At 37.6% G+C, this 26,727-nt stretch overlaps 2 protein-coding genes across 3 annotated transcripts; both read left to right on the forward strand.

Annotated features, from left to right (window-relative positions):
- Window positions 1–877: 877 nt before the first annotated feature.
- Window positions 878–14,599, forward strand: LOC140874503 (uncharacterized). Its single transcript, XM_073277795.1, has 8 exons — window positions 878–941; window positions 1,008–1,060; window positions 1,404–1,794; window positions 2,022–2,097; window positions 3,235–3,334; window positions 3,412–3,753; window positions 13,956–14,132; window positions 14,374–14,599. The coding sequence occupies exons 1-6, from the start codon at window positions 878–880 to the stop codon at window positions 3,661–3,663; spliced, it is 936 nt and encodes a 311-aa protein (XP_073133896.1). The 3' UTR covers window positions 3,664–3,753; window positions 13,956–14,132; window positions 14,374–14,599.
- A 1,027-nt stretch (window positions 14,600–15,626) lies between these two features.
- Window positions 15,627–20,304, forward strand: LOC140881927 (TPR repeat-containing thioredoxin TTL1-like). 2 transcript variants are annotated; one of them, XM_073287618.1, is made up of 7 exons: window positions 15,627–16,826; window positions 17,482–17,677; window positions 17,782–17,966; window positions 18,371–18,704; window positions 18,817–19,021; window positions 19,104–19,198; window positions 19,669–20,304. In XM_073287618.1, the coding sequence occupies exons 1-7, from the start codon at window positions 15,919–15,921 to the stop codon at window positions 19,819–19,821; spliced, it is 2,076 nt and encodes a 691-aa protein (XP_073143719.1). In that variant the 5' UTR covers window positions 15,627–15,918; the 3' UTR covers window positions 19,822–20,304. The 2 variants fall into 2 exon arrangements, with proteins under 2 accessions (XP_073143719.1, XP_073143711.1); XM_073287610.1 differs by having other exon boundaries at window positions 15,628–16,826; window positions 19,092–19,198.
- The last annotated feature ends 6,423 nt before the right edge of the window (window positions 20,305–26,727 follow it).

A 26,727-nucleotide genomic window follows, 5' to 3' on the forward strand; every position in this document is an offset into this window, starting at 1 on the left:
AGACTAAGGTATGATACGACGATGATCAAGTTGGGGATGTTCGTCGAGACGAGTTTACCTTCTCGATTTCCTTAAATCACACAATACTTGACATACATGTTTAGATTGTTGGTTATGCTTGTTGAGCTAAAATAGGATGATTGTGGTTATGTCATCTTGTTATATATGTGAGCCTAACATTTATTCAAGCCTTGCCGATATCGTTGATGAGTTATAAACTTCGATATCAAATATCAATGACGAGTATTTATCATTGATAGATCGATTTTGGTTATAGCATCAGTGATGAGCATGAGCCTGATGATGAGTGGTGCGTTTTAGCATCTAAACCAAGCGTTCACTAGTAGAAATTTGATGTTTTACTTCGCTAATTTTTACTTCGGCAGTTTCAAATTTCGAAGTAATAGATAGTAATATACTTCGGTTGCAAAATTGACGAAGTAAAATGCTTGTTAAGACTTCGCATATAAAAAACACGGGCTTCACTTTAACTTTTAAATAGCATTTTACTACGTCATTTGAAATTTACCGAAGTTAAAATTTTTAAAAAAAATCCGTGTAGTGAAAAACCCCTTTCTCTAACTTGACATATTCTCTCCCTTCTCTATATGGGAACGTGAAAACATTTTCGAATCCACCCACATCTCACGAATTTTCCTACTGATTGTTACACTATTTTCATTTGATTCAATATTGAGTTAACTTCTAATCACCTTTATTATCTCCCAAATCAAGTGATTAATCGCAAGGTGCACTGTTGGTCGCGATTTTCCAATCGCGTTTTTTCAAATCTGCGCATCTTGGGCTCTTATTTTCTTGATTTCTGGGCTTTTGGTTGTGATTTGCTATAATATTATGATGTTCTTGGTTTGTTTCCATGGCTGTTAACTTCGTGAGGGACATTGGTCGCGATTCTGTTCAAATCGCGAGTGTACATCTGCGTACACTTCGGTTTTTCAATCTCTCAATTTTTAGGCTTTCATCTCGTGATTGAGCTTCATTTTCAGAGTATTTTGGGGTCGATTTCACTGCTGGACTCCTGCTACTGCATCTGCGTGAGGTACTTCGCTCGAACTTGGATTTCCACTGCTAGGGTTAATTTTTCTGCGATTTCTGGATTTTGATTGGGGTTTTGATTGTATCGGTTGGAATATTGGCTCCATTTGAGCGTGTGGTGACTGTGGGTTGTGGTTTTGGGGCTGCATTTCATCTTCAAATTGGTTTGTTCTCGGCCAGCTTCATTTATGCACATTAGGTGTTTGTTTCTTTGCCTCAATTGATTACACTCAATTTTGACTAATGTCTAGTATGATTGGCTTGAGGCATTTGTAAAATTGTGAATGACATGAGATAACATTAGAGGTTGGTATGAAATTTTCAATTTGTTAGGCTGTAAATAACAGTGGCCATTGAGCTTACATTTTAAGAAGATTTTATATGACAAATTTGATTCCTTTTATTTCAATTTCGTTGTCCGTGTTGATCCACAACGGCTTATTAGCATTTTTAGTAGCTTCATTTTCTTTCTGCAAACATACACGCTGACTCACCTTCACAAAGCCAACTATGGATCTGCGAGAGTCAATCCTCAACCAAACCGACGTTTCCTTGTCTCTGGCGAAGCACGTCATCATCACCGAAACCAAGGATGCCAATATTGTGTTCTCCCCGCTATCGATTCATGTTGTTCTGGGCTTGATTACCGCCGGGTCGAATGGGCCGACCAAAGATCAGTTGCTGGGATTTCTCAAGAAAAAATCACCAGAAGACCTGAATTCCCTATCGTCCCAGCTTGTGAGTCTTCTGTTTGCCGACGCTGGGGCACTTGGTGCTAAAAAGATGCGTGAATTGCGAGTTAATTCGGTGGTTTTCATGACATGAAATAAGATTAAGTGGATATTAACTTATGACTTTTCTCTAGAATATCTTTTTTTTTACTTTATTACACATTCATGTAGTGGAGTCTGAATTGATTTGTGTTTTTAACCTTGCTTATGGTTATTATTTGGATATTGTTGCAGTTGAAAGGACATACTCATGTAGGTTGTGGCCCAAAATCTCTTATTGCATCATCAATCACGTGATTTACATCAACAGGTTTGGAGTTGCTTCTTTCTTGTTCCAGTTTCAAAATTGTGTTGTGTTCTCTTATTGCCTCATCAATCACGTGACTTACATGATACGATCAGTTTTTCATGTTATGTAAAGACGACATTTGACGGTATTTTGTTGAAGTTTGTCACTTATCAGGTTCTTAAGTTTTTTGGATTTTTTTTCAAATTGTTGGGATTAAGCTCATAGTTGTCTTATTTTAATGCTTAATTGTATTATATCTATTTGTTAAATTATTTATAAAGTATTACTGATAAGATGAAAAGTTAAAATTAATTCATCATTGTGAAATTTATAAATAAAAACAATGTTCAATTTAAAATTAAATTTGTTCTTAACAGTAAAAAAAATTAATTTACATGTGGGATGATAGAATGTATCATTAATCCAATGATCAATGAAGGAGTTTTGCAGAACTTTCAATGTTTTCCAGAGCCTTTTGGTGGTAAAAAAATTGAAAACATCAGAATTGTAGTCTAAACTTTACAATGCAATCTGTGGGCATTTACATTCATAAGACACTGGGTTGTGTCTTGTACTAAGAACATGGTCCATGTGTCCTAATTGTGGGTTGTGTCTTGTACCACATTTTCCACTTTCTCGATTCACTGAACCAGCATACCAAGATTGTGGGTTCTGGAAACGCTTGACATACCAGTACATGTATGGTTTTACTCATCGGTGGAAAATATTATTTCATTTCTTCCTGATCAATTTTGTGGGTTTCTTTTTTAAGTCTTATCATATAAATATTGCATTTCTATATCTTTGTTTATTAATTCAATCCATTTCATGAACATTTGATATGTTCAATAGAATGAGTATATGAAATGTGCTGTCATAGAATGCTATGAGTCATTTAAACTCATTCTTAATGCCTTGATTGTTGGAGAAACTAAGAAAAGGTTGTGTTTAGTTTTATTCATGGAGCTTATATACTAAATTCATATTATTTTGTCCTCACAAATATTCGTGTTATATAACTGAATTGTTTGTCACTAGGATCCTGGATGCCAGTTTTTGGCATATGTCTATTTGCCTTTTTTCCTATCAGTCCCATGTATGGATAAAGTGAGAATCTTCTGAATGATTGATAATATATGGTTTTATTGTCGGATGCAGCGAATTGACCGAACTTGTTCATAACAGCAAGGATACAAGAAAACAACTTTTTGCCAATATTGTGTTCCCTCCCCCAAATACAGCGCAATGGGAAGAACAGGTACACTTAAATTCAATTATACCAACTCCTAGTTCTTATACAGAAATCGAGCACTGTCACATGTGTTTCTTTAATAGATTCGACGTCTCTATCTTCTCCTAACTGTAAAAGAATCTGCAATGGATGTGCCAACAAACCTTGAAGCACACCGGAGGATAACATTTTTCTCAAATTCACTTTTTATGAACATGCCACGCTCACCTCGAGTTCGCAAAATGCTCTCATTCAGGTCTGATTTAATAGCCTTGGCGTGTGCGTTTGGAGGCGTTTCTCCGGGGCTGAATGTTATAATATTGAAACATGCATTTACTATATATGAATGTTTGTAAGATTTGAGCAGCAGGTGTAAATATTGAATGTGGAGCAGGAGCAAAGAATAAGTGATAAGATTTGGGATACCTTTTTTCATGCAAACTTTTGTAAGAATATATTCCTTTCTAATTTCTTCATTCACGCTAACGTAAATTGATCTATTCGATATATCTCCTAGATTTTTTTTTTACTCTTATATCAATTTTATCATTATTGTTATCTGTTTCTATTTATTATTTTTGGACAAATGTGTCGGTTTAAATTTCTGTAAATGATTAGCTTCTTAAAACAAATATGTATTAGAATCCTTCAATCGATAATATTCTATTATATGTTCTTTAATATCATTTTTTAAACCAAAATGAACGATGCATGCCCACTTGTGTTATATATGATTGCTCAGTTTAATCTTCCGATGAATTGTGATTTTTAATTAAATATCGTGCAAAGTATAATATTATGCTTATTTATGCAACTTATAATTCTATATAAAATATATATTGACCCGTTTTCACAAAATATATATATATATATAGACCCAATTTTATTATCATTGAGGGATGTTATTGTTTCTCAAATAATATAGGATTTTGAAATCCTTCCAACAGAGCATGTACCAAGGGAATTTCCTAAGGTTTATTGTGTCGATGTATATATGATTTTTGTTGTCGTACTTGTTATTTCTTCTGAGGACAGAGTGAAAGAGTGGGTGCCCAGTGAGCCAACTTGTGGCTATGGGCTTTGATGACTCTTTGTACAAACGATCTTTTGTTTAATGTAATTTACACTTTTATTAATGGCAATGACTTTATCTTTCTTCATATTGTTATATTATGATATACTATTGTTGTTTTGATAAAGACCTTGAATATACTATAGTGTATGTAAGATGTGGTAGAACATGGGGATGTCTATCATGAAATACATCTTATAGTCACTGTATATTCTAAACTGTTTCTAGTCGATTGAGCCGTCCGATAATAAGGATAAGGATCGCTCGAGTTTGAGACTAGCATTTGCGATGCGGAGTACCACGTTTCATTGGTAGGGAACATGGAGATGTTCGAAGCATGCAAATGGATATTCATAGGATGAATAATCGAACTACCCTATCCGGACTTTCCAAGTGGTTATCACTTATCGAGTGGATAAAGTCCGCGGTTTTGGTTGTACACCATTAGTCCTTACTACTTGAAACATCATGGAGACTCTATATGCTAGTACTGTGCTTTGACTCGTTTACCGACTCTATGGGGGTCATCAGGTGTCGGGATTGGGTACAGTTACAACACATATAGGAGTCGATGCATTGTTGTCAAGGATTCACCACATACTTGCGAGTGTGGATATCCTATGCGATCTGAGGAGATATTAGTGTGACGAATCTCTGGCCAGAGTACTTGATGTGATTTAAGAAATGGTTTCTTAGTAGCACATGCGATGTCACTAATTTGATCTTCAAGATGTATTGCATAGTTATCGAATCTTGAGCGACTCTCGATATACCAATGGTTGTTGATTCGATCGGGATATATGGATGAAGGGACCGTACTGTACGCGAACCAAAATCTACTGGTTCTTGTAGGCACTATCAGTGATACCTAGGGAATCATGGGGCGATGTTGCTAGGCGCTTTACCATGATTCGTTGGGCAAGTCGGAAATCGTTGTTCCGAGTCACAAGGAGTTGTGAGCCCACGGCTAGCTGTATCCCTGAACCATTGAGGGTCACACAGTGTAATGGAGTTTTAATCCCCGTTGAGATAGTTAAATTTAAAGAGTTAAATTTAATGAACTAAGGAGTTGGACTTCTTAAATAAGAGTAAGGGAGTAGGATTTCCTAAAATGACATAGGGATGTACATTTTTGGAAACCACTGAATTCGGATTCAGGAAAATTTATCTTGACTTTAAAATGTGCAGAAATGGTTTCTGTGCACATTGGTAAAATCGGTTTATCAATCGGAGTCACGATGAATTTTATATTAATTTCTGAACATGCGGGCTTTGCTTGTCGGGCCTCAACTTATGACTAATGGGCCCTAAGCTGTTAGTGGCCTGCATTATAAATAAGTTATTGCAGTACAGAAATTACACACAACAGGTCATTATTTTGAGAGCAGAATTTTCGAAACCCTAGCCCCTTTCACTCTCACAATTCGGCCGCCCCTCCTTGCTCTGTCAGAGAATTTCCGGTCTGTGATTTTTAATTGCAGTCAGGAATAACGAATCAGATTCGTTTAATCTCTTCGCAGAAAACTTCTGATAGATTTTCTAGTGCAATCTATCAGAGGGATTTAAACCCCATTCGTGGACCTGATTGAAGGAGTTCATCGGTTCCAGGGAGAGACAACAAGAGCAGATTAATTCTGTTGGTGTCCAATAATCTCGCTTCGAGATTGAAGGTAAAATTTAATTAATTGTTATTTGAATTTTACACACACTTATAATTTAATCGTTGAACGGTTGATACCCACACCATGGAATTGTTCCATGATAAAATTTTAAACTTCCGCTGCACCGGGTATCAATCGTGATTGATCTGAACAACAATTTTCCAACAGTGGTATCAGAGCCAGGTTGCTCAGATCAAACGATTAAATTAATCAATTGTACAAAAATTTTTGAGTCTCGGTTTTTGAAACAAAATAAATATTTTTAAATAAAAAAAAAAAGTTTTCGGGGCAAAACCCGGGCAGCGATTGGATCGCTGCCCGGTGGGGCAGCAATTGTTGCTGCCCCAGGCGGCGCACGGCGCCGCCCACGGCGGCGCTCAGCGCAGCGCAGAGCGCTGCGCAGGGCAGCGCTCGGCGCCGCCCAAGGGCGACGCTCGGCGCCGCCCAGGGCAGCGCACGGCGCCGCCAGGGCAGCGATTGTCGCTGCCCTAAAGGGGCAGCCGGGCTGCCCCGGCCCGCGCCCACGGGTGCGGGCCAGCCCGGGAGTGTCCCGAGCGGCCCGCGGGAAAAATTAAATTTTTATTTAAAATTAATTTTAATGTGTTAAAATTTTATTTTTGGTCCGGTCAAAAATTGTTTTTGATTGGTTCACGAGATTTCGGATCGAATTGTTCGAGTCCGTAAACTTTAAAATTGATTATTGGATAAATTTGAATTTTTGGAAAATTTTAATATTTTATCCTTAAATTGAATTTTGAAATCAATTATTTTTGGTACAATTGATGATAAGATTTGATCTTATGAATATATTGAGTAAAATATGATTTTATCCATAAAATTGGATTTTGTAGATAAAATATGATTTTATTTGATAAAGAGATAAAATATGATTTTATATGTAAAATGAGATTTTATATATAAAATATGATTTTATCCTGTTTAAATTTGAATTGCCACTGCATGTTATCCAATAAATTAATTTTGAATTAAATGTTATTGGATAAGGATGATCGATTGCCATGACCAATTTTGTAGGTGTATGTTAGGAATTTACATTTGTTTTTATTGTTGTTGGTTTTATTAATGGGCCTGGTTTATGGCCCAGTATGAATGTCATATGTAATAAAAGTGGGCTTGGTTTATGGCCCGTTCCCACCCCTAAAAATGTATCCCCTACTTGTCATTGTTATTTATTGTAAATACATTAGATTTAGTGGGAGATCAAGATTTGAAGATGGTGGGCCCAGCAGACAATAAAGACGAAGAAATGTAAATTGGAAGCACATGTAATAGGATTGCATTGCATACTGCATATTACCTAGGATTGGACTAAGACTCGTGATTGGCAACCACGGGTCAATTAGAAATGGAATCGATCATCCTATATAATATATGATATTATGATTGTATGCATGTTTTAGACATAATTGTGTGAATCCGGCAAGCATGCAATAATTTGAAATTGATGAGACAAATTTTTATAATTAAAAATCCCTCATTTTAAATATGATTTAAAATTTATATCAAGATAAATAAAGGAAATTTAAATTTGTTTAAATGTTCCTACCTTCCATCAACGGTCAATGTATGTGATGCTACCCGCGGATACGGTCCGGCTCATATTATTGGGGGGGCCCGTCCGTCGGAAAGCTGTACATTGGATCGACACATGTTGTAAGTTGGGTGGAACTCCCATGGGATCGGCTCATATTATTGGGGGATCCACATGGCGACCGTCCATCACAACTTAATATTGATGGGTCATCTTGACATGTCACTTTAAACGGCGTCATATTATTGGGCCCTTATTGGACATGAGGTAAATACATGGGGGTTGCTTTGGAAGCAATTGGGCTCTACCTTTTGAGAATTATGGTTGGCTGATATTATTCGGGACCATAAGTTTGTCAATTGGACTCCATGTTCTCACTAAGGAAAAAGGTTTCCCGCTTTCACTAGAGGGTAGTGAAATTGTTAAAATAGTGGGAGTGAGATTCATAAAATTAAATTCGCCTATTTTATGTCTTAGTAAATTGCTTAAACAATCATTGATATATGTCTGTTTTTCTTTTCAGTATTTCATACAATGAATTCGCGTAATCCATTATTCTCGATCCTCGAACAAAACAAGTTAACTGGCGCAAACTATACGGAATGGTTCCGGAAGTTGAAGATTGTCTTGACTTCGGAGAAGATGCTCTACGTGTTAGAGAAATCACCTCCGAAGGAAGCACCAGCTGACGTAAGTCCGGAGGAATTGGCCAAACTTGATGCATGGTGGGACCATGACATCAAGACCAAATGCTATATGCAAGCCTCGATGTCTGATGAACTCCAGAGGCGATTTGAGGACACCGTGAATGCTGCTGACATTCACGCTCAACTCAAGGAACTTTTTGGGGCTCAATCGAGGGCTGAAAGGTTCGCTACTGTTAAGGAGCTGATGACGTGTCGCATGCGTGAAGGGACTTCGGTCCGTGATCATGGGGTACGAGTGATTTGGCTCATACAAAAGTTAGCGACCCTTGATTTGGTGTTGGAGCATGAACTCAACGTGGATTTACTGCTTCTGTCTCTTCCTTCTTCGTTTGACGGATTTGTGGTAAATTTTAATATGAACAAGATAGAGGCCACCCTTGAAGAGATGGTCAATATGCTTGTGACATATGAATCCACACTTAAGAAGGATAAGCCAGCTTTCTTGGTGGGCTCCTCATCTTCTGCTAAGAAGGGGCCAAGTATGAAGGGCAAGAAACTTTCTGCCCCACCCAAGAAAGTCGAGCCCGAGAAGAAGCACAAGACAAAGGCTTCAAACAATGGAAAATCCAAGGATGTTTGCCATTACTGCAAGAAGCCCGGTCATTGGAAGCGCAACTGCAAGGAATATCTAGAGCAGTTGGGAACTGCAAAGGGTATGTTCTATATTGAAATAAACATTTCACTTAATACTACTTCTTGGGTATTGGATACCGGATGTGGATCTCACATTTGCAATGATTTGCAGGTGATGACAAGAAGTCGCAGGCTAAGAATGGGTGAGACCCAGCTGAGGCTCGGGAATGGTTCCAGAGTTGAAGCTACAGCCATTGGAGATGTTTGTTTAATTTTGCAGAACGGTTTTAAGTTATTTTTAAGAGATGTTTTATTTGTTCCGGATTTAATTAAAAACATTATTTCTGTTTCTATGCTAGATAGAGATGGTTATTCTTGCAATTTTGTGAATGAGATTTGCAATATTTACAAGAATGAATGTTTGATTGAAAATGGACAACTTGAAAACGATCTATACAACTTAAAACTGAAAGACGTTCCAATAAATTATATTGATAAACCGGCAACAACAAACAAAAGGAAAATCGATAGTCAAAACCCGGCGAACCTATGGCATGCTAGGCTAGGTCATATTTCCTCAAGGAGGATGAACAAGCTAGTGGGAGAGGGCATGTTTGATATGTCTGATATTAACTCTCTACCTACTTGTGAATCCTGTCTAAAAGGGAAAATGACTAAATCTCCTTTTAAGGGGAAGCCTGAGCGTAGTCAAAATCTGTTGGATTTGATCCATACAGATGTTTGTGGACCATTTAGAGTTGGGACTCAATATGGCCACACCTACTTCATTACCTTTACTGACGATTATTCAAGGTATGGTATTTATATTTAATGAAATATAAGTCTGAAGCATTTGAAAAGTTCAAAGAATTCAAGGCTGAAGTAGAAAACAAGCTAGGTAAAAGTATTAAAGCACTTCGATCGGATCGAGGTGGAGAATACTTAAGTACCGAGTTTTTGGACTATCTAAAAGAGAATGGGATTCTCTCTCAGTGGACTCCTCCTATGACACCACAGCTGAATGGTGTATCGGAGCGTCGTAATCGAACTTTGTTGGACATGGTTCGATCTATGATGAGCTTCACTGAGCTTCCACCTTCGTTTTGGGGCTATGCGCTTGAAACGGCGGTATTGTTGTTGAACAACGTCCACACTAAAGCAGTGGACAAAACACCATACGAGTTATGGAATGGCAAAGCTCCTAAGTATTCGTACTTGAGGATTTGGGGATGTCCTGCTTACGTGAAGCGGACAGTGGGAGATAAGTTGGATAGTCGATCCAGCTTATGTTATTTTGTAGGGTATCCGAAGAATTCAATCGGATATTATTTCTATTATCCTGCTGAAACAAAGGTGTTTGTTTCTAGGAATGCCACCTTCTTGGAGAAGGAGTTCTTATTGGATAAGAAAGGCGAGATGATGGAACTCGAAGAAGTTCGAGAAGAACCCGAAATACAAAATAACGATCCTACGCCTCAGGAACCATTACTGGACACGCCTGAACCTAGAAGATCCGAGAGGACTTCTAGACCTCCTGTTCGATATGGTCTTCTTCTTGAAGGGGATCAAGATGAACCCGACATTGGATGTGATCCAAGAAACTTCAAGGAAGCAATTTCTGATGCGGATTCAAATTTATGGCTTGAAGCTATGCAGTCTGAATTGGATTCAATGCATACAAACCAAGTTTGGTCTTTAGTAGATCCTCCCGATGGAATTGTTCCAATAGGGTGTAAATGGATCTACAAGAGAAAGCTTGGGCCTGATGGTAAGGTATTGACCTACAAGGCGCGATTGGTGGCGAAAGGTTACACTCAAAGACAAGGAGTTGACTATGATGAAACCTTTTCACCAGTTGCAATGTTCAAGTCCATAAGAATCCTTATTGCCATAGCTGCATGGTATGACTATGAGATATGGCAAATGGATGTGAAGACTGCTTTTCTTAATGGAGACATTAAGGAAGAAATCTATATGAAGCAGCCAGAGGGGTTCACATCCATGGGAAGCGAGCATAAGGTATGCAAGCTTCAGAGATCAATTTATGGTCTAAAACAAGCATCAAGAAGTTGGAACCAGAAATTTGATGAAACAATAAAAGATTTTGGTTTCATCAAGAACCCGGAGGAACCGTGCGTGTACAAGAAAGTAGTTAAGGATGCTGTGACATTCTTAGTACTTTATGTTGATGACATCCTACTCATTGGGAATGATGTAGGGATGTTACAGTCAACAAAGATATGATTATCAGGTAGATTCTCGATGAAGGATTTGGGTGAGGCATCCTACATTCTTGGGATACAGATCTATAGAGATAGATCTAAGAGAATGATAGGACTCACTCAATCAACCTACATCGACACCATATTGAAACGGTTTTCAATGGATGGGTCCAAGAGAGGACATCTACCCATGTGTCATGGAGTTTCTCTATCCAAGTCTATGTGTCCCAAGACTGATGAAGAGATAGAGAATATGACACATGTACCATATGCGTCAGCTATAGGTAGTATCATGTATGGGATGATATCTACCAGACCGGATGTAGCATTTGCTCTGAGTGTCACGAGCAGATATCAGGCTAATCCTGGTCAAATGCATTGGGAAGCCGTGAAGGACATTCTTAAGTACTTACGAAGGACTAAGAATATGTTCATGGTATATGGAGGACGAGATCTGAAATTGGAAGGCTATACCGACTCTAGCTTCCAAAGTGACGTGGATGACTCGAAGTCAACCTCTGGATTTGTGTTCATGCTCAATGGCGGTGCTGTCTCTTGGAAGAGTTCCAAGCAGGACACCACAGCGGATTCCACCACTGAGGCTGAATACATTGCAACATCAGCTGCTGCTAAAGAGGTCGTTTGGATGAGGAAGTTCGTCCAAGAGTTGGGCGTCATTCCTGAATTTGTTGGTCCAGTCCCGGTGTACTGTGACAACACGGGTGCCGTTGCTCAAGCAAAGGAACCAAGGTCTCATCAAAGATCCAAACACGTACTGAGGAAATACCACATCATCCGGGAGATTGTGGAAAGAGGAGACATCACTGTCGAACGAGTGGCCTCTGCAGACAATATCGCTGATCCGCTTACTAAGCCCTTGCCAGGACCATTGTTTGACAAACATCGCGAAACAATGGGTCTACGTAGTATGACTAGTTGGCTATAGGGCAAGTGGGAGATTGAAAGAGTGGGTGCCCAGTGAGCCAACTTGTGGCTATGGGCTTTGATGACTCTTTGTACAAACGATCTTTTGTTTAATGTAATTTACACTTTTATTAATGGCAATGACTTTATCTTTCTTCATATTGTTATATTATGATATACTATTGTTGTTTTGATAAAGACCTTGAATATACTATAGTGTATGTAAGATGTGGTAGAACATGGGGATGTCTATCATGAAATACATCTTATAGTCACTGTATATTCTAAACTGTTCCTAGTCGATTGAGCCGTCCGATAATAAGGATAAGGATCGCTCGAGTTTGAGACTAGCATTTGCGATGCGGAGTACCACGTTTCATTGGTAGGGAACATGGAGATGTTCGAAGCATGCAAATGGATATTCATAGGATGAATAATCGAACTACCCTATCCGGACTTTCCAAGTGGTTATCACTTATCGAGTGGATAAAGTCCGCGGTTTTGGTTGTACACCATTAGTCCTTACTACTTGAAACATCATGGAGACTCTATATGCTAGTACTGTGCTTTGACTCGTTTACCGACTCTATGGGGGTCATCAGGTGTCGGGATTGGGTACAGTTACAACACATATAGGAGTCGATGCATTGTTGTCAAGGATTCACCACATACTTGCGAGTGTGGATATCCTATGCGATCTGAGGAGATATTAGTGTGACGAATCTCTGGCCAGAGTACTTGATGTGATTTAAGAAATGGTTTCTTAGTAGCACATGCGATGTCACTAATTTGATCTTCAAGATGTATTGCATAGTTATCGAATCTTGAGCGACTCTCGATATACCAATGGTTGTTGATTCGATCGGGATATATGGATGAAGGGACCGTACTGTACGCGAACCAAAATCTACTGGTTCTTGTAGGCACTATCAGTGATACCTAGGGAATCATGGGGCGATGTTGCTAGGCGCTTTACCATGATTCGTTGGGCAAGTCGGAAATCGTTGTTCCGAGTCACAAGGAGTTGTGAGCCCACGGCTAGCTGTATCCCTGAACCATTGAGGGTCACACAGTGTAATGGAGTTTTAATCCCCGTTGAGATAGTTAAATTTAAAGAGTTAAATTTAATGAACTAAGGAGTTGGACTTCTTAAATAAGAGTAAGGGAGTAGGATTTCCTAAAATGACATAGGGATGTACATTTTTGGAAACCACTGAATTCGGATTCAGGAAAATTTATCTTGACTTTAAAATGTGCAGAAATGGTTTCTGTGCACATTGGTAAAATCGGTTTATCAATCGGAGTCACGATGAATTTTATATTAATTTCTGAACATGCGGGCTTTGCTTGTCGGGCCTCAACTTATGACTAATGGGCCCTAAGCTGTTAGTGGCCTGCATTATAAATAAGTTATTGCAGTACAGAAATTACACACAACAGGTCATTATTTTGAGAGCAGAATTTTCGAAACCCTAGCCCCTTTCACTCTCACAATTCGGCCGCCCCTCCTTGCTCTGTCAGAGAATTTCCGGTCTGTGATTTTTAATTGCAGTCAGGAATAACGAATCAGATTCGTTTAATCTCTTCGCAGAAAACTTCTGATAGATTTTCTAGTGCAATCTATCAGAGGGATTTAAACCCCATTCGTGGACCTGATTGAAGGAGTTCATCGGTTCCAGGGAGAGACAACAAGAGCAGATTAATTCTGTTGGTGTCCAATAATCTCGCTTCGAGATTGAAGGTAAAATTTAATTAATTGTTATTTGAATTTTACACACACTTATAATTTAATCGTTGAACGGTTGATACCCACACCATGGAATTGTTCCATGATAAAATTTTAAACTTCCGCTGCACCGGGTATCAATCGTGATTGATCTGAACAACAGTTTTCCAACACAGAGTTGATAAGTTGCTTCTGTCTGTGGTTTTTGTAGGTATCTGTCGCACTTGGTGGCCGTTGGAGCCGGTTTAAGACATACTCTACAATTCAAAGGACTTTGGAAATATGGGGATTTGCCCTGACTTTTGTATTCAGAGTATGGTTGAACAATCAGAAGTTCTCTTACAAAGGTTAGCCATCGGCCAAACTGATTATAATTGAACATTAAGTGGTGAGTCTGGTGACTACTTGTATCATGTTAATTAATTTATGGGATTAATTAGCTTCGTCTGAAGGTTTTCAGTATTTATCATCATAAGTCTAGTTCGTGTTTTATGGGATTAAATGTCTTATGAATCTTGTCAGTACCTATCATAGTGATTAGATCAAGTGGAAGGATGAAATCAAGAAAAAATAATTTTTGATTAAAGTCTGTCATTGTTATTAATTATTTTTTTAGGACCTGAATATAGGTGTTGCATTATATATGGATTGCTTTTGGAGGTGATGGTTGGCTTTACGAGTAGGTGGGCGAAGTACAGGGCCGACCTGAATGTGTTTGGGTTTTGCGTGTTAAGTTTAGAATATGATTTGCATCCATTTACTTGTACAATTCTATGCTTTATTCACGCCTCTAGTCCCTAGTTTCTGAATTTTTTTTTTAATTTTTTTGTAGTGTGCATTGCATTAGAATTTAATTTCGAGTGATTTGTAATACTAAAAAATTGTATATTAAATTTTATTTTTGAAATTTTAAATTTTGGTTTATTTATAATATTGAAAATTTTATATTATTTTTAATTTTTTTTTTGTTTTTTAGAATATCTTTTACTTCGTCAATTAGTGAAATTGCCGAAGTATAAGCATATCTTTTGCTTTGAAAATTTCATTAAAAATCGAAGTAAAAGAATACATTTTACTTCGGCAATTTCTTTAATTGACGAAGTATAAGCATATATTTTACTTCGTAACTTATGAAATGAGCGAAGTAAAATATATGTTTTTACTTCGGCACCGGTCCAATTTTGCTTCCAAAAAATGACCAAAGACTTCGGTAATTTAAGGTATAAGACTTCGGCGATTCAGCGAAGTAAAAAGGTACCTATTACTTCATATGACACTACTTCGGTAATTAAGTGCCTACGACTTCGGTTATTAACCGAAGTCTTAAACGATTTTTTTACTAGTATTTGTGTCATAAATATTAATTTTCATTGTAGCATAAGTCGAGTCGACTCGTTTCATGAATATAGATCCATGAAATCGTCTTACAAAAGACCTTATCGTTTTAGAATCGGACTTATGACATGAAATGATTTACATCTTGTATGAAACACACAAAACCTAATATACTAATGAGCCATATAAAAAATTATAGAAACTCACATATTTTTAATATGGAACGAATACTATGGAGAAAATTATGACATAATAATTCATCATTGACACCGAGCATTATGATTATGAATCTATGACATCATAAAACATCAAAAACAAATTCCCAATATTTTATTGCATAGTATACATATATAAGTATATCTGAAAAAAAAAAACAAATAAAATGAATGATAATTAATTATTGAGAGAGAAAAAAACCACCACACCATGTCTATTTTACCCTTGGTTGAAGGCAATACGCCATGTTTCGGGGCATGAGAAAATGGAAGAAGCTTAGCTGACGCGTGAAGCAGTAAGTGTAAATCAAAGCACAACAAAAATAAATAGTATAAAACAGAGTGTTCTCTCCTCTCCTCTCTTCTCTTCTCTTCTCCTCTCCTCTCTTCTCTTATCTTTCTCTGTAAGTCAAACTTCCACATACACATCTCTCTCCTCCATTAATCCGCTTCTTTCTTTCTTCCCTGCATTCACATTCATTCTTTGCTTCTTCCTTTTGGATTCACGAGATCCCCATCTCTTTTTCTTTAGTTTTTTTCTTTTTGGGTTTTTTTTTTATCTCCATTTCTTGTTTTGTTAGTATTATAGTATACGGAGTGTGGGATTGAGGGGTGCTGTTGAAAATGTCGCGTTCGGGGAAATCTATATCAGAGCAAGGATTGGAGACTCTGTCGGATCGGTTGAGGAATACATTGGCTTACAATGGAGGGGGTGAGCACGTTAGTGTTAATAAGCCGGACTTCCGGGAACTCGATCTGGGTTCTCCGGTTTCGCCGCTGAGGACTCGAACCGGCTCGGCCGCTGCCACCACCACGACCACCAGTAGCAGTTCCAGTTCATCTGGATCGGTTTCGGGCCGTAGCGCTTCCGGGTTCAACCCAAATGTCCCCAGGAAATCAGATTCAAATCCCAACAGCTACTCGGGCGAGCTTTCGGCGGAGAGTTCCCCGACGGCTGCCCGTACCTTTAAGACCGGGCATTCCCGTTCCGATTCTTGTGGGTCCCACCAGCTAAATTTCAGCGGGGCGGGGTCCGTCTGCTCGCCGGCCGCGAATGTGCTCCCAACGGGGAACATTTGCCCCTCCGGCCGGATCGTGAGAACCGGCATGGCGAGCCGAGCTACCAAGTCTGACACTTTGGGGTCTGGTTCGGGTAATTACGGACATGGAAGTATAGTCCGGGGCCATGGCGCAGCTAAACTGGCCGATGCCGGGGCTGCCAATTACTCCAGAGGTGTAACTGTCGGCGGAGAATGGGAGAGGAAAATGGGATCATGTAGTGGTATTGATCCGGAGGATTTGAAGAGAATGGGAAATGATAGTTACAAGAAAGGTCAGTTTGAAGAGGCTTTGTCTCTTTATGAGAAGGCCATTGCAATATCTCCAGACAATGCTGCGTATCATTGCAATCGAGCAGCCGCTTTGATAGGGCTGCGGCGGTTGCCGGAGGCGGTGAAGGAATGTGAGCAGGCCATTAAGTTGGATCAGGGATACGCAAGGGCACACCAACGCTTAGGATCTTTGCTGCTTCGGTGAGAATGCGTTAAAAGTTTGAATCTTTAATGAGATTATTATTGTCAATGTATTGGGATTCGGTTAGCTTTTTGTTCCCTTAGTTGTAACGGTTGTGTGTTTGGAATTCTGTGATGTTTATCTGAATTGTTGAAAATTTTTGTCATTCTTTGTCATAAATGGTTTTTGTTTATTTCTGCCAGAACTGGTTCATGTTGGATTTCTTTCTGTTTTTTTTCCTGTTTCGTTTAGTTTTTTGCTAATGCCATGATTATAAGCACTCTCTTTACATTTTGTTTAAAACATCCATTCTTGATGGTCGTATTGGACTGCTTTTTGTGGGGTTCCTTTTTGTTTTTGGTTTCAACTGCGGATCCAGGACGGAGGCCCTTGTCGATTTATGTGGTTTCGCTGCTTTCTAAAATCTGATCATCGGAATAGACAGTCCATACTAACTTGGGATTCTTTTTGCTTGTTATTTTAATTTGGTCAAGTTGGATTCTATGTAGTGAAACTACTAGTATAATGTCATGATGACGTTTGTTTCATTCGTATTGAATGGTTACTGGTGGAAATCTCATGTTAGTAAATAGAATTTGTCTCATTTTCATTTGTACGGCACCTCAGTTACTTCATGATCAGTAGTCTAATTCCTTAATCCTTGAATGTTAACAGTTTGGGGCAGGTTGAGAATGCCAAGAAGCACATAACTTTTCCTGGAAATCAGCCAGACCCCATTGAAATGCAAATGTTGCAATTGGTGGAGAAGCATCTAAGCAAGTGTTCAGATGCCCGAAAAGTTGGGGATTGGATAAGCACATTGAGGGAAGCTGATGCTGTCATAGCTTCTGGAGTTGATACGTCGCCTCAGGTCCTTTTTCTTTCCATCCTTCTTGTTTTCTTGTAACTGTTCATTCAGTTATTATGAAGCATGTGGATTTCCCGATTCTGAACTGGTTGAATTTGAATTTACAGCTTTTTGCCTGTAGGGCAGAAGTTTACTTGAAGCTCCACAAACTAGAAGACTCAATCATAGCCATGCCAAATATCCCTTCATTTGAACCCTCCACCAGTCCCCAATTGCAATCGAAGATTTTCGGGATGTATTTTGAGGCATACATGTATTATGTTGGTGCACAAATTGAGTTGGCCAGGGGAAGGTGAGTTTAGAAACATCAGTGATGTTTGGTTGGCTTCTCAACTTAACTCAAAAGTTCTGAATAAAATGTATGTGGGCATGTAACAAATTGATATCATCTGATAATTGAGTGAAAGTAAATTAAAAATGATAACCGGTTGAAGGAAAAAGTGAACAATTGTGTAATTTTGTAGTGAATGCTTTTTGAATTGTTGATTTCAAATGGGATATAATCCTTAGATGGAAAATTTTGAAATTGTTAAAGATGAGGGATGTTTTTTGAAATAAATAAAATAGGTAAATATTATGATTTTTTTGTGAAGAGGACGAGTAGAGCCTAAGAGGCCGACAAATTGTGTTCCATCAGATGAAAGAAAAAAGGGAATTAAGGGTCTTGAATATGATATGAATGATGAATCTTTGCAGGTTTGACGTTGCACTTAGAACCATTGAAAAAGCTGGAGAGATTGACCCTCGTAATTCTGAAATTTCGCTTCTACTTAAAAACATAAGATTGGTGGGCAGAGCTCGAGCTCGTGGAAATGATCTATTCAAATCGGAAAGGTTTACTGAAGCCAGTTCAGCTTATGGGGAAGGACTCAGGCTTGATCCGTCGAACGCCGTTCTTTACTGCAACAGAGCAGCTTGTTGGTTTAAGCTTGGGCAATGGGAAAAGTCAGTGGATGATTGTAACAAAGCCCTCCGTTTCCAGCCTCGTTATGCCAAAGCTCTTCTTCGAAAGGCTGCTTCAAATGGCAAGGTATGAAAAAAGGTTTGTTAATTTGTAAAATTGCACCAAATAGGTGCCCCTACAAATCCATAATTGCTGGAAATACACGATTTATGTTTAATTGACATTATTATTACTGTAGTTGGGAAATTGGAAGGAAGCTGTAAGAGATTACGAGGTGTTAAGAAAGGAACTCCCGGATGACAAGGAGGTTGCCGAATCTCTATTTCATGCACAAGTTGCTTTAAAGATATCACAGGGAGAAGACATCCATAACATGAAATTTGGTGGGGAAGTAGAGCAAGTTTCGGTTCTAGAGCAGTTCCGATCTGCAATTTCTTCACCATGTAAGTGTGTTGATTCATATTTTCATTTACTAACAGTGACTTAATGGTCATCATAAGCAAAAACTCTCAGGTACATCTGTAGTCCATTTCGAAGCACGTTCAAACCTGCAATGCAAGCAGATATCTCCATTCTTGGATACATTATGCAGCCAGTTTCCATCTGTCAATTTTCTCAAGGTATGTGACCTTTGGCCTTCGTTTTTCATTTGGTCTTGAAACCTGTAGTTCCTCCTACTGATTTTTTTTTTTTGGGGAAAGCGATAATTGTCCTTATCATAATGTATGTGCGCTTCTATAGTAAAACAATCTGAATTTTGCATATACAACACAATGGCCTGTGTAAACACTTGGGTTTTTTAAGGTTTGAATGATTTCATTTGCATCGTCACTAGTCACTAGCCTTTTTGTCTTTCGCCATAGCAAGATTGTCTTATCTTACGTAAAACATAAAAAATTTGAGTTGCTGTTTTACAAATTATGTGTTTCGTTATAGCGAAATACTCTTGATTGCAGTTTCTATACCAGAAGAATTATGAAGTGTAGTAGATTCATGCCTTTGATTTGATCGTTTCATTACTTTTGTATCTCTTATACATTGTATCATGAATCAATTTCTTGAAAAATCGATTTTTACATTTTATTCAAAGGTGGATGTTGAAGAGAACCCTGCCATTGCTCATGCCGAAAATGTTAGAATAGTACCAACATTCAAGATATACAGAAACGGCAATCGAGTTAAGGAAATGGTATGTCCTAGTACCGAGGTTTTGGAGTCATCGGTGAGACATTATAGTACTTAGATCATGGATACATACGCCACGCTGCTTCAAAATCGCCCACCCTTGTATATGAAGTTCCTGTAACAATTCTTCGAGCTAAAACGCCATAAGCACACCAACATAGGCTAGCTCTTTTGTTGTTCTTCACCAATTAATTCATTCGTGATTCATTCTTCCGTTGCTCTTGTCTACCCTTTTACTCCGTAGTTCGTTTTGCACCTTGCTTCGTATGAGTTTCCACTAGACCGGCTGCTCCCTCTCCCGGTGCATCATCTTTCAAGAACGAATATCGATCTACAGAGGAGGAGATTTGCTGGCTAATCGAACGTTTAGAATACGATACGTGCATGTATATATATACAAATGACGATTTATTCAATACATTGGAGATTCATTGATGGAAGTTGATGTCTGGTGGTATGGATTGGGTTAAGGAAAGATGGACGAGTATTTTGTCATGGATTCTTATGTTTTGTATCTCAATAATTTAATTCATATAATTTACGTATTCTTTTTTTTTTTTTTGAGGGACATTTATTCTCATTTATATTTATATTTAGTCATTGTAAGTAAAGTTGACTGGCAGCAAAGAAATTATATCTGTTTATAAATTTTGAGGGTAATTCATTTGTTGCTAAAATTATATATGCTTCCATTATGTTGCAACTTGCAACGCATGTGTGTTTTCCATGAGAATTCGAGTTTAAATTTGGGGAAATTGTTTTTCTTTTCGTTTTTTTTTTCACTTGTATTTTTGTCATCCGGCGAATTTGATGTTTTATGTTATCAATTTATTTTTAATTCCTTTTTTTTTCTTTTTGATAATTTTAGTCTTGTTATTGACGTAGCGTTAATGTTGTTTTGAAGTGATGATGTGTATAATGTCATATCAACATTGTGGTTTTTAAGTGGATAAAATTCTCACCCTACATAATTCCTTCTATTGTTTAATATTGAAGAAATTTATGGCCCTAGAGGGGTTTTCGAGTATATGGAGTCGATAAACTCTTGATATTTAGGTTAGAAGTTCGATTTTTACTATCAATATTTTTTTAGTGAGTTTTTTGCAGAGTATTTGCTCAGTGGTGTTTACCCGTCATACCACTGACTAGCTTAGTTTGCACTTGCAGGTTATTATGTTAATCTAGGATTATAATCAGTGTGTATCGAAAAATAGCGGTATTGAGTTCTCATGTAAATGAAAAAAATATTGAACAAATTTATAATATTGCATCAACCAATATACAACACTAATTTAACTGCAAAATTTGTTCCCTTTTTTTGATCGAAATTTAAATGATTTGTACTCCTTATATAAGATTACCATAGAAAACTTACAAATTATTTTCTGTTTTTTTTTTGACAGGTTCGAATTTTCTGTTTTTATATGCATGTTCACTTTAAAAGCTAACGTTCTCAAAAAATAATAATAATAAACAATAGAGCCAAAAATTCACAAGTAAACATTAAATTTTGGGAAGAGTCCCCACACCTATTATTGAAGGGGATTGTCAAATGGACGCCTTTCCCTTCCTTTGACATGTGTGAGTTGCCAGCCTGCCACTTGGCGGCTTTTACGGCCGATATGGCTTTTATTTTTGGCCACTACTTGCCAAAAATGTGTATATAATCTATTGATTTTTTCACAACCTTAGTTTGCTTGAACAGATCAAATAAAAAAATTGAGAAACTTGTGCTCTTAACGAGGGATAATTAATGAATACGTTCTTAAAGTTTTTTAACTTTTCCAAAAATATACTAACACTTTTTTCGTTTCCAATTGCGTCCCTCTTTTATCAAAAAGTTTTCCTGATATGTCCTCCAAACTAAAAATTTTCTATACTACCCTTATTTTGATATTTTGTATTAATTTTCCCTATGGCGCAAAAAATGGTATCAAAGCCTAGGTTATTTTATTCAGACTTTTTATTATTTATTAAATCATACTTTTCTTTGTTGAGAAAGAGATTTTCAACAAACCATGGATTCAAACGAGAGTTTGAACCAGAAGGATTTCATTTACATGAAATCCTATAAACAAGTGAATCTATTTAAAATAGATTCTTTACAACAGAAGTTAAAAAGACTTGGGTCTTTTATACGCTCTGAAGAGATTAGGAAATATGATTTCTAATTCTCAATTTTTAGAAATTACACCAGATTCCTCTAAACTTTCCGGAGATCTTAGAAAAATTCAAAAGACGGTACAATATTACAGCAATCAGCTGTATGAAATACCTCGGCAGATTGAAGAAATCCTTAAGAAACAAGAAGAAATTCTTGGAACTCTAAAGGATCTTCAAACGAAAATCATAAATTTAGAACACACCTCTGGTTCTAGAAAAGAAAATACAGGAGGAAGGTTACCACTCTCGTTTGGTACCGAAACTTTGCTACATCAGAAAGGTAAAACCAAAATGGTACAAAAACCTTTAACTGATAAAGAAATGATGATTAATCTTATAAAAGCAGTATCAGAGAAAAACACTATCTGATGACTACTTTAGAAAGATTAAATCTGGAGGATCTACAAGATCTTGCAGATTCATTTCTGAATCTCAAAGTAGTAGATCTAAAAATGAATTCCCCTGAGGGTGAACAACTCATAGTGAATCCTCCAAGATACGTGATTAAAACAGAAGAACCACATAGTGAGTTTCATGTTGGGGAAAATTCACATCCAGCAGGAACCAGGTCAAGAAGGGGTAAGATACCACTACATCAAACTCCTTACGGAAAAACTGTTTTAGATCCGATACATCCTTATGGGGTTATGTTAAACCTTGATGTTCTGGACTTCAAAAACAGAGAAGATCTCATAGATGATTGGACATCAGCTATGAGAATAGCAGCAGGAACTTTAGATCTCAATAAAGAAGGATTTATCAAACTTCTGGAAATGAGTCTAATGGGATCTGTTAAAATAGCTTGGGAAATGACCATGCCAGAGACTAAAGAATCAGTCTTAGCAGGAGAATCCCTAAGCGAAATTGGAGGAAGAATGGCCACCCTATTCAAGGCACAATTTATAGGAGTGGATTATTTTAATAATCAAGATACAGAGAAGAAAAAAAAGATATACTCAAGCTCTGTATAGTCTCGAATTGCACGATATCTGTTTAGTTGATGAATACATTATGTTATTCACTAAATATAGATGGAATTCGGGAGTCGAGGAAAATATAGCTATTCAGCTATTTTTTGCAAAGATGTCAAGTTCCTGGAGAGAAATTTTGATAAAAGAATAAGTTTCAAGTAATCCAGATACGTTGGCAAGACGAGCCTCTTTTCTTAAAGAAAAATTGGCAGAATGGTGTCATATGACAGCATTACAAAAGAATTACAAAAAGATAAGGGGTATTAATAAGCATACTCCTCTATGTTGTAAAGAAAATGATCTCCCTACGGTTATTGGGAATAGATCGCAGGGATTTAAGAGGAAGAATTTCAGAAATAATCCCTACAATAAAAGAATTAAAAGTTCTTGGAAACCAAGAACATTTTGGTCCAAACAAAAGGCCAGATCTTATAGATCGGGTAGAAGAAGTGGACCTACAAGAACATTCCCATCAACAAGCTCATCACAAAGCATGGGAAGAACACCATCTAGAAGAACTTTCAGAAGAACTCATACAAGAGCAAGTGAAAGTTTCAAAGATTGCAACTGCTGGACATGTGGAGCTAGAGGACATATATCTACAAACTGTCTAGAGAACGAGAAAAAAAGAGTTAAACTCTTTGAAGCAACACTGGATATGGATGATGCGGTCTTCTTTCAAGATCTAGTCCAAGTATATCAATTTGAAGATATCCCCTCAGATGAAAGTATATACGAATAAGAGATATTGTTTAGCCAAGAAGAATCTGAAGATGAATCAGAATCAGAATCAGAATAAAGAATAAGTGTTTCGAAACGAAACATTTGAGAGTTTGGCTGGGTTTTTTAGTCAAACCACGATATCTCATAATATGATCCAAAGAATTATGAGAGAAAATCCAACATTACAGAAGTACCAAGATTTTCGGCAGGACAAGTAGAAAGAGTCTTAGGTGAAAGAGTGGGTGCCCGGTGAGCCAACTTGTGGCTAAGGGCTTTGATGACTCTTTGTATAAACAATCTTTTGTTTAATATTATTTACACGTTTATTAATGGCAATGACTTTATCTTTCTTCATATTGTTATATTGTGATATACTATTGTTGTTTTGATAAAGACCTTGAATATACTATAGTGTATGTAAGATGTGGTAGAACATGGAGATGTCTATCATGAAACACATCTTATAGTCACTGTATATTCTAAACTGTTCCTAGTCGATTGAGCCGTCCGATAATAAGGATAAGGATCGCTCGAGTTTGAGACTAGCATTTGCGATGCGGAGTACCACGTTTCATTGGTAAGGAACATAGAGATGTTCGAAACATGCAAATGGATATTCATACGATGAATGATCGAACTACCCTATCCGGACTTTCCAAGTGGTTATCACTTATCGAGTGGATAAAGTCCGCGGTTTTGGTTGTACACCATTAGTCCTTACTACTTGAAACATCATTGAGACTCTATATGCTAGTACTGTGCTTTGACTCGTTTACCGACTCTATTGGGGTCATCAGGTATCGGGATTGGGTACAGTTACAACACATATAGGAGTCGATGCTTTGTTGTCAAGGATTCACCACATACTTGCGAGTGTGGATATCCTATGCGATCTGAGGAGATATTAGTGTGACGAATCTCTGGCCATAGTACATGATGTGGTTTAAGAAATGGTTTCTTAGTAGCACATGCGATGTCACTATTTGATCTTCAAGATGTGTTGCATAGTTATCGAATCTCGAACGACTCTCGATATACCAATGGTTGTTGATTCGATCGGGATATATGGATGAAGGGACCGTACTGTACGCTAACCAAAATCTATTGGTTCTTGTAGGCACTATCAGTGATACATAGGAAATCATGGGGCGATGTTGCTAGGCGCTCTTACCATGATTTGATGGGCAAGTCGGAAATGGTTGTTCCGAGTCACAAGGAGATGTGAGCCCACGGCTAGCTGTATCCCTGAACCATTGAGGGTCACACAGTGTAATGGATTTTTAATCCCCGTTGAGATAGTTAAATTTAAAGAGTTAAATTTAATGAACAAAGAAGTTGGACTTCTTAATTATGAGTAGAGGAGTAAGATTTCCTAAAATGACATAGGGATGGACATTTTTGGAAACCACTGAATTCGGATTCAGAAAAATTTATCTTGACTTTAAAAGGTGCAGAAATGGTTTCTGTGCACATTGGTAAAATCGGTTTATCAATCGGAGTCACGATGAATTTTATATTAATTTCTGAACATGCGGGCTTTGCTTGTCGGGCTTGAATTTATGACTAATGGGCCCTAAGCTGTTAGTGGCCTACATTATAAATAAGTTATTGCAGTACAGAAATTAGATACAACAGGCATAATTTTCGAAATTAACTAGGGTTTTGAGACCTAGTGGCCGCCGCCCCCCTCTCCCCTCTCTGCTCGAAAAACCCAGCCTGTGAATTTTGAATTTGCAGTCTGGTTTAACGGATCAAATTCGTTAATCTCTTCGTAGAAACTTCTGATAGATTTTCTAGTGCAATCTATCAGAGGGATTAAATATCCGTTCGTGGACCTGATTGAAGAACAGTTCGTCCATCAGTTCCAGGGATATACAACAAGAGCAGAGCAATCTGTTGGTGTCCAAAATCTCGATTCGAGATTAAAGGTAAAAATTTTATAATCGTTATTTAATTTTTACACACACAATTTAATCGTAAGGTTGATACCCATTATGGAATCGTTCCATATAAAATTTTTAAACTTCCGCTGCACCGGGTATCAATCCTAATTGATCTGATCGCCGCGTTCTCCAACAGTGGTATCAGAGCCAGGTTGCTCAGATCAAGCGATTAAATTAATCGATTGTACAAAAAAAATTTTTTGAGCCTCGGTTTTTGAAACAAAATAAATATTTTAAAAATAAAAAAAAAAAAAAATTTTCTCGGGCAAAAACCCGGGCAGCGATTGGATCGCTGCCCGGGGGGGCAGCGATGGTCGCTGCCCCGGGCAGCGCTAGGCGCTGCACAGCGCAGCGCTGGGCGCTGCCCATGGGCAGCGCTTGGCGCTGATGTGATCGCTGCCCAGGGCAGCGATCATCGTTGCCCTAGGGGCAGCCGGGCTGCCCGGCCCGACCCCATTAGGGCGCGGGCAGCCCGGGAATGTCCCGGGCGGCCCGCGGGAAAAATTAATTTTTAATTTTTTAATTAAATTTTAATATGTTAAAATTCTATTTTTGGTCCGATCAAAAATCGTTTTTGATTGGTCCACGAGGCGTCGGATCGAATTGTTCGAGTCCGAAAATTTTAAAATTGATTTTTGGATAAATTTGAATTTTTAGAAAATTTAAATATTTTATCCGTTAAATTGAATTTTGAAATTAATTATTTTTGGTACAATTGATGATAAGATATGATCTTATGGATATATTGAGTAAAATATGATTTTATGTATAAAATTGGATTTTATAGATAAAATATGATTTTATTTGATAAAAAGATAAAATATGATTTTGTATGTAAAATAAGATTTTATATATGAAATATGATTTTATCCTTTTAAATTTAAATTGTCATTGCATGTTATCCAATAAATTAATTTTGAATTAAATGTTATTGGATAAGGATGATCGATTGCCATGACCAATTTTGTAGGTGTATGTTAGGAATTTACATTTGTTTTTATTGTTGTTGGATTTATTAATGGGCCTGGTTTATGGCCCAATATGAGTTGTCATATGTAATAAAAGTGGGCTTGGTTTATGGCCCGTTCCCACCCCTTGAAAATGTATCCCCTACTTGTCATTGTTATTTATTGTAAATACATTAGATTTAGTGGGAGATCAAGA

Source organism: Henckelia pumila, chromosome 1 (assembly GCF_033568475.1).
Source record: "Henckelia pumila isolate YLH828 chromosome 1, ASM3356847v2, whole genome shotgun sequence".
Lineage (NCBI taxonomy): Eukaryota > Viridiplantae > Streptophyta > Magnoliopsida > Lamiales > Gesneriaceae > Henckelia > Henckelia pumila.